This window comes from Neolamprologus multifasciatus, chromosome 6, assembly GCF_963576455.1.
Source record: "Neolamprologus multifasciatus chromosome 6, fNeoMul1.2, whole genome shotgun sequence".
Taxonomy (NCBI): Eukaryota; Metazoa; Chordata; class Actinopteri; order Cichliformes; family Cichlidae; genus Neolamprologus; species Neolamprologus multifasciatus.
This window is the reverse complement of record NC_140444.1, coordinates 4,734,171-4,749,368: the sequence shown is the minus strand read 5'-3', so window position 1 is coordinate 4,749,368 and position 15,198 is coordinate 4,734,171. Positions and strand designations below refer to the sequence as shown.

The 15,198-nt window shown below is 39.8% G+C and overlaps 1 protein-coding gene across 1 annotated transcript; it reads right to left on the bottom strand.

Annotated features, from left to right (window-relative positions):
- Positions 1-703: 703 nt before the first annotated feature.
- LOC146516207 (E3 ubiquitin/ISG15 ligase TRIM25-like) lies at positions 704-11,942 on the bottom strand. Its single transcript, XM_085162980.1, has 9 exons — positions 11,193-11,942; positions 6,326-6,421; positions 5,979-6,212; positions 5,662-5,830; positions 4,928-4,993; positions 3,238-3,327; positions 2,587-2,727; positions 2,309-2,368; positions 704-2,229 (listed from the first exon to the last, which is right to left on the bottom strand). The coding sequence occupies exons 1-9, from the start codon at positions 11,787-11,789 to the stop codon at positions 1,688-1,690; spliced, it is 1,995 nt and encodes a 664-aa protein (XP_085019106.1). The 5' UTR covers positions 11,790-11,942; the 3' UTR covers positions 704-1,687.
- Between the last annotated feature and the right edge of the window lie 3,256 nt (positions 11,943-15,198).

The following is a 15,198-nucleotide window of genomic DNA, read 5'->3' as shown; positions in this document are numbered from 1 at the left end:
CAGGAAGCCAATGAAGGGAAGCCAAAACAGGAGAAATATGCTCTCTCTTTCTAGACCCTGTCAGGACTCTTGCTGCAGCATTTTGGATTAACTGAAGGCTTTTCAGTGAGTTTTTTGGACATCCTGATAATAATGAATTACAGTCGTCCAGCCTGGAAGTAATAAATGCATGAACTAGTTTTTCAATCAAGTTTTTCAAATCAAGAAACATGGTGACCTGGAAACAGCAGTGAACACTTGGAAACACTAAGACACAAGGAGCACGCACAGCCAGGGAGACAACGACGTGACACAGCTGGATCTGACTAACAGAGCAGGGGAAGCAAAACTTTGCTTCCCCTTTGACTAACCCTCAAAATAAAACAGGAAGTAACACGCACATCGAGAGCCAGAAAAGGACACGTAAGCTTGACATTAGGAAAGGGGACTAACAGACATGGAAGCAAGTGACAGACTGGGGAGACAAGGGATGAGACGCAAAGGAAATGGAAACGGGTAAGGCAGACCGAAGACAGAGACATGACTGAGACACAGAGAGGGACAAAACATGGGGACGAGACAAAGCCATGAAAGAAACCTAATATCAAAACAAGACACCGTGAAGTAAAAAATCTCAGAGACCCTCAAAAAACCAGACTGTACAAAGCTAAAACTCAAATCATCTTCCTAATGCAAAAGAAAGAATAATGAATTTACACAAAACTCGAAACCCCTTTGCTTCAATCTTTATTCACACTATTTGTTTATTTATTATTTGACATGTTTCTATGATATAGCGAGGAGCAATCATAAGCGTTTGAAAGAGTTTTATTGGAAAAGAAGTCAAATTTAAACAACAACACAGTACACATGCACTGACCATACGATAAAACATCCTCGGTGACTTCATAGATCTGGGAGCAATTTGGTGATGATGGGTCACCATGTCACAAACCAAAAGTCATAAGTGGTTCAAAGTGATCAAATCACCATTTTGGATTCAACACCAGATCTTAATCTGATGCAGAATCGATGACCGGTGCTTAAGAGAGGAGATTTTGACCAATATTAGCACATTACTACATGTGATCTGTAAGGTTTCATGGTTTTCCACTGATACAGTTAATGGAGCCAACAAATGTGGCAGCCAAGACCTGCACCTGGCTAAACAGCGAATAAGAAGGCTGTCTGGTAACAATGGATATAAATTATGCACAAAGCAGTTAATATTTTTTGGGCGATCGTGGCTCAAGAGTTGGGAGTTCGCCTTGTAATCGGAAGGTTGCCGGTTCGAGCCCCGGCTTGGACAGTCTCGGTCGTTGCGTCCTTGGCAAGACACTTCACCCGTTGCCTACTGGTGGTGGTCAGAGGGCCCGGTGGCGCCAGTGTCCGGCAGCCTCGCCTCTGTCAGTGCGCCCCAGGGTGGCTGTGGCTACAATGTAGCTGCCATCACCAGTGTGTGAATGACTGAATGTGTAAAGCGCTTTGGGGTCCTTAGGGACTAGTAAAGCGCTTTACAAATACAGGCCATTTATTTTTTTGATAAACTGGATTATTAAAATCAATTACTTTTTTTTTTTTTTTTTTTTTTTTACTTCAGGAGGAAAAATCTAATCTCTTGCTTAGTAAACTGAAAAACTGAAAACTGAAACACCACAGGACACCTTTATTTATATCAACAATCGCACCAGCTGACTGTGTATGCTATTCATTGTTGCATTTTGCAAAAGGTAATGGAGGAGCCATTTGAGAAAATCCAGAAGGCTGGATAGATAGCCTCTAAAAAGGCAGGGTAAGGGAACTTGATAGTGTGGAAGGGATACGCCCTCTCTGCCACGCGATAGAACGTAGCGGTGCCGGCCTCGCAATCCAACAGCACGCCGACACGCTTTGGATTTGGATTAGCGAGCACGGTCTGGCTGCTGTTATGCCAGACTGACAGGCCGACATCAAACCACTCGACGCACCAGGACTGGACGTTGCGGCCCAGTCGACTGGTGGGGCCTTTGCGGTCGATGCTGCTGTAAGCCAAGCCTACGCCAATGAAGTTAATGTTGGTCAGTCGCACTTCCCAGTAATGGCGCCCTGTAGAGAAACCCTTGGAGGCGAGCACCTGGGAGCAGACAGCAAAGCGTCCGGGGCAGTCGGGGTAGTTTATGTGCTCGTCTGACACGGAGGCCTTAGTGAAGTTCTCCGTCAGCGCGATGCGTTTATGGGCGGTGCTTGGATCGAAAGTGAGTTCTGTGGCGTCTGAAAGGGAAAAAAGGCCATTTTATTTAAAAAAACAAAAAAAACAGACACAGCTGCTGTTGCTGCCTGCTACACTTACATTTCAGAAGTTCACCTCTCTTTTCAGCTGTGCTTATGTCTGGGGGAATATCTGGAGCTTCTACAATTAAAGACAAAAAAGTAAATCATTTGTGTTGCCATATTGGGGTTGGGGTGTATTTAAATGGCGATAGTGATGATTTGGTGATTTTGTTTGCTTTCCACACAGCTGTCAGAGTCGTAATAAGTGAAATAAAGACATAGACCAGGTTTGTCATCAAGCTCAGAGATAACAGAAGATGAATGGCACCTCAGTGCTCAAATCTGATGTCTGTCTACCTGGTTTCTGATTAGGTTCAGCCGCAGGAGAACAGTCTCTGGGTTTCTCTTTCACTCCATACTCCAGCAGGTTTTCCATTGAACGGGCGTTTTTCTTAATTCCCATAATGCCAGTGGACTCATTAGGCTTTGCTTTGGTTTCTAGAAAGCAGAGAAAGCCAGTGGAGTATTTATAACACTGAATATGCATAAATCAGATCTAAATACAGGCAGGGAAGACCCGACATTCTCCATATTTATTATATAGGTTCATTATTCCATCTTCATCAGGACTGTGTGTGGAAAAACAGAGTTCATTACCAGTAAGAATTGACACAGGAAAAGATTTGGCACTGAAACAATCCTTCACATCGTCACTGTGAACTGAGTCATAACAGATGTTTGCGCACAGCTGCACGAGCAGAGGAAAAAAGCTTTTTAAACCTTTCTTTGGGTTTATGGAGTCTTTATGTCCTGATGACATTCAAATTACAATTATGGATCTCTCCCAGTTTATTTTGTGCAGGGCTTTAAAATAGACTTGACCAAAACGTTTGACTTGGATTCGGTTTATGGTGTCATCCTCTATTAGAAGTCCTGGAAACAAACTGTCGAGGGACTGTGTGCTATCTATTGGTTCATTAAAAAAAATAAAAATCACATGTTCCTTACTTCGAGTTCTTTTCTTTTTGGCTGTTTGGGCTTGAGGAGCTGGACTGTTGGACTCGGGGAGTCTGGGCTGACCAGGAGAGCAGTCCACTTCTGAAAAAACATTAAAAAAAAGATTAGAGGCATTTTATTCTTTAACCTTGGCCCATGAGGGGGGGGGGGGGGGAGGGGTACTCCAATGCGTGCAGGTATGTACAGGAGACCAGGTGGAATTGGTTATTTGTTATATTAAATATTGGTAAATCATCAGACTGCTGAACACTTCATAGACACCTCACTTCCACTACTGGAACTTCAACATTATGCACTACATACTGTACATTAATGCCACTGTTTTGCACAATATCCAACTACAAACCTCAGTATATTTTATATATTTTATTTTATTGCTTACTCTATTTAATTTGTAAAATATGTATGTATGTACACACACACACAGAAAAACATTTAGTATACACATCCAGTAATGCATATACTATTATATATTGTACATATGTTTATTAGTCTCAGATTTAGCCATTCTTATATTTTGCTTGTTTTATGTTATTGTATTTTTGCACGACTCTGCTGCTTGTGAAGCTCGCACACAAGAATTTCACTCGCATGTACTGTACCAGTGTACCTGCACATGTGATGTGACAATAAAAGTGATTTGATTTGATTTTGATTAAAATAAATTAAATAATCCTTTGGAAATCGATTTTCAATTAAAAAAAAGTTTAGTTTACTGAACGGTAAAACGGTAAAATAAATGCAAACCAACACAAACATCTCCAAAAAGTGTTTATGTGGGTTATAATGATAATGTACTATTATTACAGAAGAAGTAGTGTGTAGAAAAATATACTTCCCAATGGGCCTCATGCATTTGTTTAAACACATGCATTAGACAACAATTTGGGATCAGTATCATGCTAATGCATATTTTGCATGCAGATTTCACTAGAAGAGCTGTTCTACCTCCTGAACTACAGCCAGTAAACTGGTATCCAGCCACCGCCTGGGTAATAAGTTTAAACAACTGAAAGAGTTCGTTTTTTTTTCTACTGAATTTGAATCATTTATACAAACATAGGCAGGACTCTAAGTGGCCTGCAGACCTTTACAGCTACCGTCTTTAAATCTGGGCCTAAACATGCTAAAAAGATAAAGATTTTCCTCCAATTTGCATCTCCCTCTGATCAGACCTTGATCTTGACCAGATTTTCAGCTAAATTAAATCAGTTTGAGATGTTATTGAGATTGACCATCAAACATAAATTAGAAACTGATATCTTGAAAACTGTGGATGCTAGACTGCTAACACACAGACACTCAAATTGAACCACTGACATCCCCCCTCCCTTTTGGGGAGAACAATTTGTAATATTTTAAATGGAACAAAAACACATTATTATTGCAATAAAAATACAAAGTACCAAATAGTGCACTTTAGAGTAGTAACATACGATTTTTATTTATTAAAATATTATTTTTCATGCAAATACATAGTTATGCATATTAGTAACGTTTGCAGGAGAGGCTGTGGCACCTTCAGTATATTGCACAAATATGCTTTGCACATCTGCAATAAATAAATAACTACGTACACAAATATTATTTAAAAATAAGCAAATATTTATGCAGATGTTTTCAGATATTTGTTGCATGTATGACTGCATTTAAATGACTTTCTTTCCTGAGAAGAACATACCCAACTCTGGCTGAGCTCCGGTACTTTCAGGTCTTGCTGGTCCTGAGACAGGAGCTGCAGTTTGACCTGTGGAGGGTAAACGGTTGCATTTAAACAGCACTTTACTCCTTGTTCGTGGGACTAGTTTACCCTGCCCAGTGTATGGTTACTGGGGCCCCACCGGGGAGGCAGCCCTGAGAGGGAGCTTGACAGAGAGTGGCTGCTGGCTGGGCCTTAGCCCATTGGGCCTTTCCAGGTGCAGCCCAAAAAGCTACATGGGCCCACCCTCCTGAACCTGAGTGGTGTTCTGTTATTGGACCTCTTTGCAAATCACAGTTTGTCCATAACGAACACCATGTTTGAACATATGGATGTCCTGAATGGACCATGCTTTGCACCTTCATAGTATTTGGTATCTGGGCCTGCCCCGGGGCCTCCCAGGACATGCTGAGGAGATTACATCTCTTGGCTGGCCTGGGAATATCTGTGTCACCTGGATTAGCTGGAGTCCTCCCTCTCCTCAGGTGACTGAGGAGAGGGAGGACTAGACTTAGGCTGCTGCCCTCGCAGCCTAAATGCATGGCCATCCTTGAAGAAAAAAAATCATAACCCTTTACCACAAAGTCTTCGATCTTTCCTTTGATTGCCAACATTTTAAACATGACACAAACTCACCAAATTGCACCAGTGCAAGTGTTAATTTCTGCAACAAAATTTGAACAAAATCTCCTGCTAATGCGTGCCTGCACACAGACCTGCTTTAAATAACAGTAATCTGGCCTCAGTGGGCTGTTTAAGCATCTCCATCAGAGTCTCCCTCAGGGCTGCAGCAAAGCTCTGCATCGCTATCATCTTCTTGGAGTCCAGATTGATTGGAGGCACTTTAGGCTCAATCTTTACAACTTTGGGCAACACAACTGAAGCCTGTGAGGAACAAGAGACAGGGAACGCTGTTTATTGTGACATGATTTTTTTATCTAGTACCATAAATGCTCTGTCTTGTTCTTCAGTTTAAGTTTTCCACCCTTTTCTTCTTTCCTGCTTCACATTCCTGTGATAATGTTTGTCTCACCTGCAGAAAAGCCATGGATTGGGATTGACTCAGCAGCCTGTTGATATCTTCTCTGGCTTTCCCCATCTTATTACAGTTTTCATCTAGCTTCTTCACAAGATCCCGAAGTTTCATCTGACCGAGCTCCAGCTCACGGTCCACCTCCTTTTGGGCCTCGCGTTCATCTTGAGCCAAGATGTCCCTCATCTGCTGATAGACAGCTGCGAGTGCCGTCTTTCTTTTGTTTGCTCCATCCTGGAGCAGAATAAACACAGACACAATAAAATATGAAAATAATGAGGTTTTATCGGCACATTTACACATTTGTCTCTGATTAAATTATATGACAAGTAATCTATGGAAATTACCTTCAGCTTGCTCTGCATGGTATTTATTTGAAACACAACATTTTCAGTCTTCTCCATTTTCTCATTCAGCAAACCCAACTTGTCTCTGAGGTCAGACTATAAGAACAGACACAGAACAGCTTCAGCGCACAAATTTCATACAGACACAGCTCAGTGGGCCTGCAGAAGATTGCAAGTAATGCTTACATACTTGTTAAACTTCATTTACAATGAGATCAGTGTTATCTGTAGAAAGTGACGCCTTGAATAAAGACGTGTGTTTAGATGCTGAGGGGAAAAAAGATCCATTACCCTAAACTTGGAGTGTCAATAATACAACCTGAGGACTGAGCTTCAAAGAATCTGTTAAAAAGCTCTCCTGTCAGCCCATGCCTTACCTGCGTGGGAGGAGCATGATCCCCACAGGGTCCAATAGAAATGATCCAGCAGTCAATCAGTGTTCACCTATGGTATGGAGGGTGTTGAGTGCCAAAATAATCTAATTAAATACATCGTTGAGTGATTAATTGTTTCATTAACTAATTAATATTGGAAATGAATAATTTATTAAATGTTTTAAATGAAATTAATTGAACATTGAATTAATTACGTACATATTTAATTAATTATTTCCTATTTTAATTCATTAATGACACATTTAATTAATTAATTTTGAAATCCATTAGAGGATAATATGCACCTGTCGATCACTGTGTTTAACATTTGCTCTCCTGGACTTAACTCTAAAAACCTGGAAGGACTCCGTTCTCATATATTGCTATGTCCATTCCAAATAAAGATATAATTTAAAAAAAAATCATTTTGGTACTTGAGACCCTCCATAATGCTGGTTTGTGTGATAGCATTGCTTCACAAGCTATATTTCTATTAGGGCTGCCACGATTAGTCGACTAGTCACGATTACATCGACTATCAAAATTGTCTACGAGTAATTTAATAGTCGACGGTTGTTTGATCCCAAAAGACGCAGAAATAAGTAGTAGGATTTAAGAGTGTAATAACGGACTGAAACATAAGATGGCAGCACTGCATGTACAAGGATGCCAGCTGCCGTTAAACCCCGAAGAAGAAGAAGAAGAAGAAGCTGTGTTCCAGAATTCATAGCGCAGCCCAGCTCAGTTTCCAACAATTGTGGCAGCTAGTTAGTTTTAATATTACTCTTATTATTCTTTCTGGGTCACAAAATAAATGTTTAACATATTTTCAGGCGAGAATGTAGCTGTGTAAACCTCAAATATCTGCTCAGTTTATCAAGACACCACATATTTTCAAAAGCGCTCCGACGTTTTCGGAGACGTCTGTTACCCACTAGCTCGATAGCTAGCCGGGGGCTAGGCTAACTAGAGCCGCTGAGAACACAGGACTCCTGGCAAATCGTTTTCAAACCCACCGCCGTCTTTCGCTACTCAGGTTAAATATATATAAGTCACTTAGATAACTTAAAAATGTTATTGTTTGGCTTTTTTTATATTTTATTTGGTCTTGAGTAAATCAGTTTGGCTGAGAATAAAGTTATAGTTTTTACACAGCTGAATAAAAGTCAAGCAGACAACTGATTATCAGAAGTGTGAGATGCTCGAGAATATACTCCGGTGTCCCGTTATATTTTAGATAGCAAGGAGTTTATTAAACTTCACTGAAACAATCTGCAAATTTCATTAAAAGTTAATAAACTATCATCTTGTCTTTATTTTTAGTTAGCACATACCTTAAACACTTAAAGCTGTAAGCTAATAATAGTTATATTAGAGCAGATGCTGCTGGTGCAATAAGCTGTATGTTGTACGTCCAATGGATGCATGATCTGACTAGTCGACTATCAAAATAATCGTTTGTGGGAGCCCTAATTTCTATGAATAAGCTGATTGTTGTTATTGTGTAAAGTTAGTGTTTGCAACAAAGTCTTATCTGTTGTAATTTAGTGTGATAACATGTGCACCTGTGCTGACAAGCTCTATGTTTCAGAGCGGCACTTGAGTGAATTCCTGGGTCCACTAGGGCCGTGCTGATCCACAAACGAGAGATTTAATACAATTTAGCTCTGATTCTGTGTCTATGCTGCTCTTATCTGCTTCTGTCCCATGGTTAACATTATATTTTATTGTGGTTTAACTGTAATACGTCATCTGAAAGATGCTGAATTATTGAAAGAGATGTTTATATTATTTCCTACTTGCATCATTTTCAGAACCACATTTCTACTCGCCAGCAAGGTTGTGTGCTTAATGTGTGGCAGCGATAAAGTTCTGCGATACAGTGACATCATCTCATGTCTCTGATCGGACATTAATACATGGGGACAGGACTGAACCATATTCCAGAGATAGTGGGATATCGTGTCTGCTGTAACAGGATCCATTCTGACTGGTGGATGGATTTGCAAAAGCTACTGGGAAGTAAAAGAATTGTTCTTTTTACTGTTTTCTCAGCAGGGAGCCCTTTGCTTATACTATCCCATGTCATAAGAGTCATTGCTTAAACTCTCAATCTTAGCCAGAAGTCTAAATTATGGTCAGTTTTGCAGCTATCTTAGTGATAAAGACCCATGGCTTGCAATACTACACTAAGAGAAAACAATAAACCCAAGCAGCCGTGCCAAGATATGCTTAAAGATGCAAGGACGATGAAGATAAGGAGATAATGAAGGTAGATGAGGTTAAATACCTGGGATCAACCATCCAATGCAATAGACAGTGCACAAGTGAGGTGAAGAAGTGAGTGCATGAATGGTGGTTGAAGAGGAGAGTCAGGAGAGAATTTGTGATAAAAGGTAGTGAGACCTGCTATGATGCATTGTTTAGAGAAGGTTTGAACTGACAAGAAGGCTGAGCTGGAGGCTGCAGACTTGGAGATAAAGAGTTTTATCGGGAGTGACTGGACGGGAGTGAATCGGAGAAACAGCTCAGGTCAAGTGGTTTGGAGTCAAAGTCAGAAAGATAAGGCTAAAAGATAACAAAGAGACGGCTGAGATGGTTTGGACATGTGCAGAGGAAGGATAGTGGACATATTGGACAAAGGATGCTAAATATGGAGATGGAGGAGGACATGCAGAGGGTTGGTGTGACAGAAGAGGATGCTAGAGATAGGGTGAGATGGAGGAAGATTATCTGCTGGGCATCCCCTAAAGGGAGCAGTCAAAAGAAGAAGTGGACTGTTCATCATATTCTGTGCTTCCTTACACTGAAAAACTGTAAAAATCTGAGCTTATTGTTCTATATGTAATTATGTTTTTCTGGTTGGGCTCACTTGAGACCAAATGAAGCTGTCTAACCTAAAATGAGTCTGGCAAATATCTCATGTCTGTGATTTTCCTGTTGCCAAATAAAAAGTATGATTGATGAGTTAGCGATAGTAGTAGTAGTAGGTAAACTTGAAAGGTTTAAACCTGACACTCACATTTTTGGCCCTGACGAATCGTTATGGTCTTATTAGTGGAGACTACCAGCTGGTTACATAAGTGAACTACTTTTGTAGAAGACAAGAAGACATGGTGTACCTCAAGGCTCTATTTTGGGTCCTGCCTTGTTTGCACTGTACATGTTTCCACTGGGGTCTATTTTCTCACGATACATTCTTTCATTTCACTGTTTTGCAGATCTATCTGCCTTTAAAAGCAGATACAGACTCACTTCAGCTATTATTACGCTGCCTTGATGACGTTAAACAACTTCTGTTATGTTTAATTCAAATTTATTTCATTTTTGGTAACTTCATTAATAAACACACTCACAGTGCTCTGGGCCCTTTATCTTCCTAAGTCAAATGTAAAATGTAAAACCAAAATGTTTATGGTAGCTAAACATTTTGGTTTTAACAGCCTTAGTTGTTGTTTTCATATTTTCCTGCATCACTGTTATGCATTTTATTTATTTTAGTGGCATTTTACATTGTTAAGCACTTTGTGCAGCATGGACTGTTGGTAACGTGCTACATAAATAAACTTGACCTTGACAAACAGTGCTGCAAGGATGAATTTAGAATTTACTATAATAAGCTTGTCCTAGTTGGAAAACAGTTGCACAGCCAACCACTACAGGCTTGAACCTGCTTAATGTATAAAAACTGCTCTTGTGTGAGGAGTTTTGTGTGAAAGTGACATTTTCTTCTATTATGTCAAATTACAGACAGGTGAAGCACATGACTGAGCACCACCTTAAGCTGACAACCAACAAGAGCAAATGGGAAGAGGAACCGCGCTCTACTCCGCTGAACACTACGTCAGGGAGGGGTGCTACTGTCATAGGGCCCTGCTCGCACTTTGAAGGCGTTGTCAGCTTTTAGCAGTAGGGTGTGATCAACTGACTTACTCGTGAGGATTATGCAACAACTAAATGATTCATTCTCTCATATGTCTCATATGTCTCATCTCTCTCAAAGTTATTGAGGATCTTATCTGAGCAACTTAACTGCACCTATGATGTCAACGTGCCGTCTTTCTCATTATGTCCAATGTTATTTGTATTTCTCATTTCCCATCATAAATGTGTAAACCAGTATCATTGTAAAGTGTGTCCATTTCACTCTTTGGAGAGCTAATAAAAGGTAAACGGTGGACCGGTGTGTCTATTGTACGCTTTGACCTTATATCAGGAAGGATAATAAAACATCGTACAAGGTAATTTATGGCATTGGAATGTTGATTAGAGGAGGCATTGATTATGACCTGAGAAGGGGAAAGCTAAAGACAGGCCCCTCCTTTAATATGAAGTACAAGTCTAACCTAAATTTACTGGCTTCTAGCATTTGGACACATTTTAGAATTAACCATCAAGTTCCGATTTTCATTCATTGTGACCACAAACTGTACATAAAACTCTAATATTATCCTGAATATAAGGAAGTGCCAGGTGAATACTAACAAACACACCTCTTTCAGGTTCCTCTGCTCCTCCGGACTTATGAAGGAGCATCCTTTGTGGACCTGTTGAAGGCAAAAGCTGCAGATCAGACGATCATGCTGGGTGCAGAAGAACTCCTTCAGCTTGTGGTGGTCTGAGCAGATGCGCTCCAACAGGTCCCCGACGGGCTCGCTCAGCTGGTGGGGACAGAAAATGGGGTTTTCCCGGTGAGGGCGCAGGTGTTCCTCACAGTAAGACGCCATGCAGGTGAGGCAGGTCTTCGACGCCTCTGCTTCCATGCAGGTATCACAGCGAATGATCTCCTTTTTCTTCACTTGGCTCTCCTCTGCAGTCGGGTTGTCTTCGCTCTTGCTCAATCTCACTTTAAAGGTCTCCACGACGGCGGTGAGGACCGTGTTTTTCTTCAGCTCGGGTTTGGTGTCGAACACGGTCCGACACTGAGGGCAGCTGTACGAGTCCTCCCATGTGGCGAGCAGGCAGTCCTGGCAGAAGTTGTGTCCGCAGGGGATGGTCACCGGACAGTCAAAGGTGCTCAGACAGATGCTGCAGGTCAGCTCATCCTCCAGACTCATGATAGAAAACTGAGACTCGTCCACTTCGGCCATGATGGGACTTGTTGTATCGTTTACAATGTGTGCAATCCGTGCTTATTGTGCCTTGGGGTTTACCGTAGTGGCAGTGGGGGGCGTGTACGGAATTATTATGGAAGTGGAGGTGTGTCATTATTATGTTTGCAGATAAAAGAAACCTCCCTATTTTATAATCATGACTGCACTTTTTTGCTCATGTTATTTTTTGCCTTTGGTTCAAATCCTTCAATGACTGTTCTTTCTTTTTGTACTAACTCTTTTAGCTTTGTGTTTTTTGTTTTTGTTTTTTTGTTTGTTTTTTGCTATATTGCTCAACCGAGGATGTTACATATTCGGATTAATCATGGTGCCTTGTATGTTATACTGTTGTTTGTAAATAAAGTTAAAAATATGTTTACAGATGGGCAATAAAGCAAATGGTGGCTCACGAAGCAGTTTAAAAAATGTTCTTTATGAGATTAAGAACTGAACATTACAGGACTGATGTGAGTGAGCCTGCGAGGCACAAGCGAAACCTCTGTGGATAATAACTGGCCAAACCCCGAGTTATGACTTGTGTCAAGCCAGCCTCCAATTCGAGACTTGGAGTCAAGCCAGCCTCCAGTTTATTTTCTGTTCCCTGTGTATTCAAAGTATTACGGGAAGGGATGTGGAAACTGGATTTCAAAATAAAAGTCAACTTCGAGTGAATTAACAGATATATTAAGAACATAATAACATATAATTTAGGCTGTTTTTTTTTTTTTTTTTTTTTTTTTTTTTTTTTACAAACTCTAATGTTAGATCTATATGACACAGCCTTGTACCCAAACTGTGCCCTGTCACTATCAAGGCCATCTTATTTTGGATTTCAAAGTAAAAGCCCTGTGAATCTTCATTTTTGAACTACTCTTTCAATTTCAAAAGTCGTATTTCCAAAGACTATTTGAACTTTATATCAACACTTTCCAACCACAGTCTTTTTCACAGTAATACCATATCAATATCAAGTCAGTCTGATTTTGCCTTTCAAAGTAATGGCCCTTTGAAATTGCAGATGTTTGACTTAATCTTCTAACAATTCAAAATGCTCTAAAATGAAAAATTCTTGTTTCCACAGGGTAATTCCACTTTAGATCAACAGTATACAGCCCCACAGTGATACCATATCAATATCAAGTCATTCTGATTTTGCTCTCAAAAATAAAAGCCTTTTCAAATTGTCCACAATTGACCTAACTTTCAGTGATTTCAAAATGCTCTATGCTCTTTTTTTTTTAATGACAAATTCACCACAACTTCTGCCTGAATATTTATTTTTTCATAAACACAGATTCAACCTAAACAATGAATAAATGAATAGACAGATATATTAATTTATTTGATATCCTGTTTTAGGGCGCTGTCAAAGAAATTAAACATTAGGAAAGAAAATCAAAGCTCTTTATGTTTAATCATTTTTAACATTTGATTGAAAATGACATTATTTAATTTAATATATAAACACTACCTTTTTTTAAATACAAGGAACAGGCTATGAATGCATGCAGGGGTGGGGAACTCGAGGCCTCCAGGGCCTGTTTCCTGCAGGTTTTAGTTAACACCCTGGGTCAACACACCTGAATCAAGTGATTAGCTCATTACCAGGCCTCTGGAGAACTTTAAGACACGTTGAGAAGATCATTTAAATCAGCTGTGTTGGATCAAGGACACATCTAAAACCTACAGGACACCGGCCCTGCATCACACGCTGAAAGACAGCCAGCTGAGTTTTAACTGATGACTTCTCCAGCTCCTTTATATCTTTATTTATGCAGTTTTGTTGCCTACATATTTAAAATCTTCCAGAATATTGCTGTGATAATAACCCCATTAGCTGAAAAAGCTTTAATGTTTAAATGACCAAAGAGATCATTAGTTATATTCATTTAAACACTAGAAATGAAAACAATCTTGGAGTTTAACTGGATGGTGGAAGGAAAACAAATATACTAAAAAGAATTTCTAAAGGCACATGATTTAAGATGAGTACTTTTTAAAGTACTTTTAGTTGTTAACACACGGAGACTTGAAGCCTGGAGAGGTGGAGGTATGCCCTGGAGTGGAGTGTGATGAAAGTTAGTAGTAGCAATACAGGATACATGTGTGTGAATGAGAGGGAGACAAATGTAACAATGAAGATGCAAGGAGTCAAAATAGTGAAGGCGGATGAGTTTAAATACCTGGTGTAAACCATCTACAGCAGCAGACAGGGCATAAGAGGGGTGAGGAAGAGAGTGTGGACAGGGTGGAGGGGGAGGAGATGAGTGTCAGGGTGATTTGTTTTACAATGATAAAAGCAAGAGTGAAAGGGAAGGTTTTAAATATGGTAGTGAGACCTGCAGTGATGGGTCTGGGCTGGAAACAGTGGCACTGACAAAAAAGATAAGCTGAATGTGGCAGAGGTGAAGATGCTAAGATTTTAATTTTGCGTGAGCACAACTGAAGGATTAGTAATTAATACATCAGTGAGACAGCTGAGGTTGAGCATTTTGTAGTAAAAGTTAGAGAGATAAGCGTGTGTGTCAGAAGAAGGATATATTGGATAAAGGATGTTGGATATGGAGCTACCAGGCAGGTAAAGAATATATAACACAGGTTGAGTGTTTATAATGAATAACAGGATCAATTAAACAGCAGCTTAAATACATTTGAGAAGTATTCAAGGTGACAATAGACAAATAGTGTTTAATAATATTTATAAAGGTTAGTTATGAAAATCATGACAGGAAAGGGAAAGATTGTGTTATGACAAAGTGGATATCCAAATTGAAGATAATTCTGTCTAAACGTCTGAAAAAAATATTTTTAAATTTGTAAAATTCACATTTATATACATTGTGCAAAAAAGCAGCTGTTGTCAGAACTTTGCCTTAATCAGCACCATATAATCCACAGTGTGGCATCCATAACAGGGCTAAGGCAGCATTAATCAGCTGCTCTTCCTCAGGTCTTACATCCGAACTAGACGTGAGATGTTGGCGGGTGATGTCGATATGTGGCAGCAAAAGAGAAAAATTCTTTGACCTGCATCTTATTTGGCTTGAAGTGTCTTTAAAAGAAACAAAGAGCCATTTGAGAATCAGAAAAACCCTTTATTAGCAATATTCACTGGTTAACTTGTAATGCAGTTTTTGATTATGCAATATAGCAATTAAACAGAACACAGCATGAACACCTTAAATATAATGTACTAACAAGCACAAGGTGGTTAACCACTGAAGCGTTACAGAAACACACGTACTGCTACACTTCTGTGTGATGCAAAGACCACAGTTAAGCTGACATTCACTAATTTACACAGAACAAATCATCACAGTCCTGGAGTCTGCTTAAACTCGAAAAGTACTACAGGAAGTAAAAAAGTTTCGATTAATTGTACACACCACTATTATGAGATTTCACC

Bases quoted from the DNA above. Each gene is read 5' to 3' on its own strand.
- LOC146516207 (XM_085162980.1), bottom strand. From the start codon at position 11,789: ATGGCCGAAGTGGACGAGTCTCAGTTTTCTATCATGAGTCTGGAGGAT. The intron at 2,369-2,586 runs GTAGACAGACAT...CTTTAATTGTAG, and splicing joins TGAACCTAATCAGAAACCAG to AAGCTCCAGATATTCCCCCA. The intron at 2,230-2,308 runs GTAAGTGTAGCA...TTTCCCTTTCAG, and splicing joins GAGAGGTGAACTTCTGAAAT to ACGCCACAGAACTCACTTTC.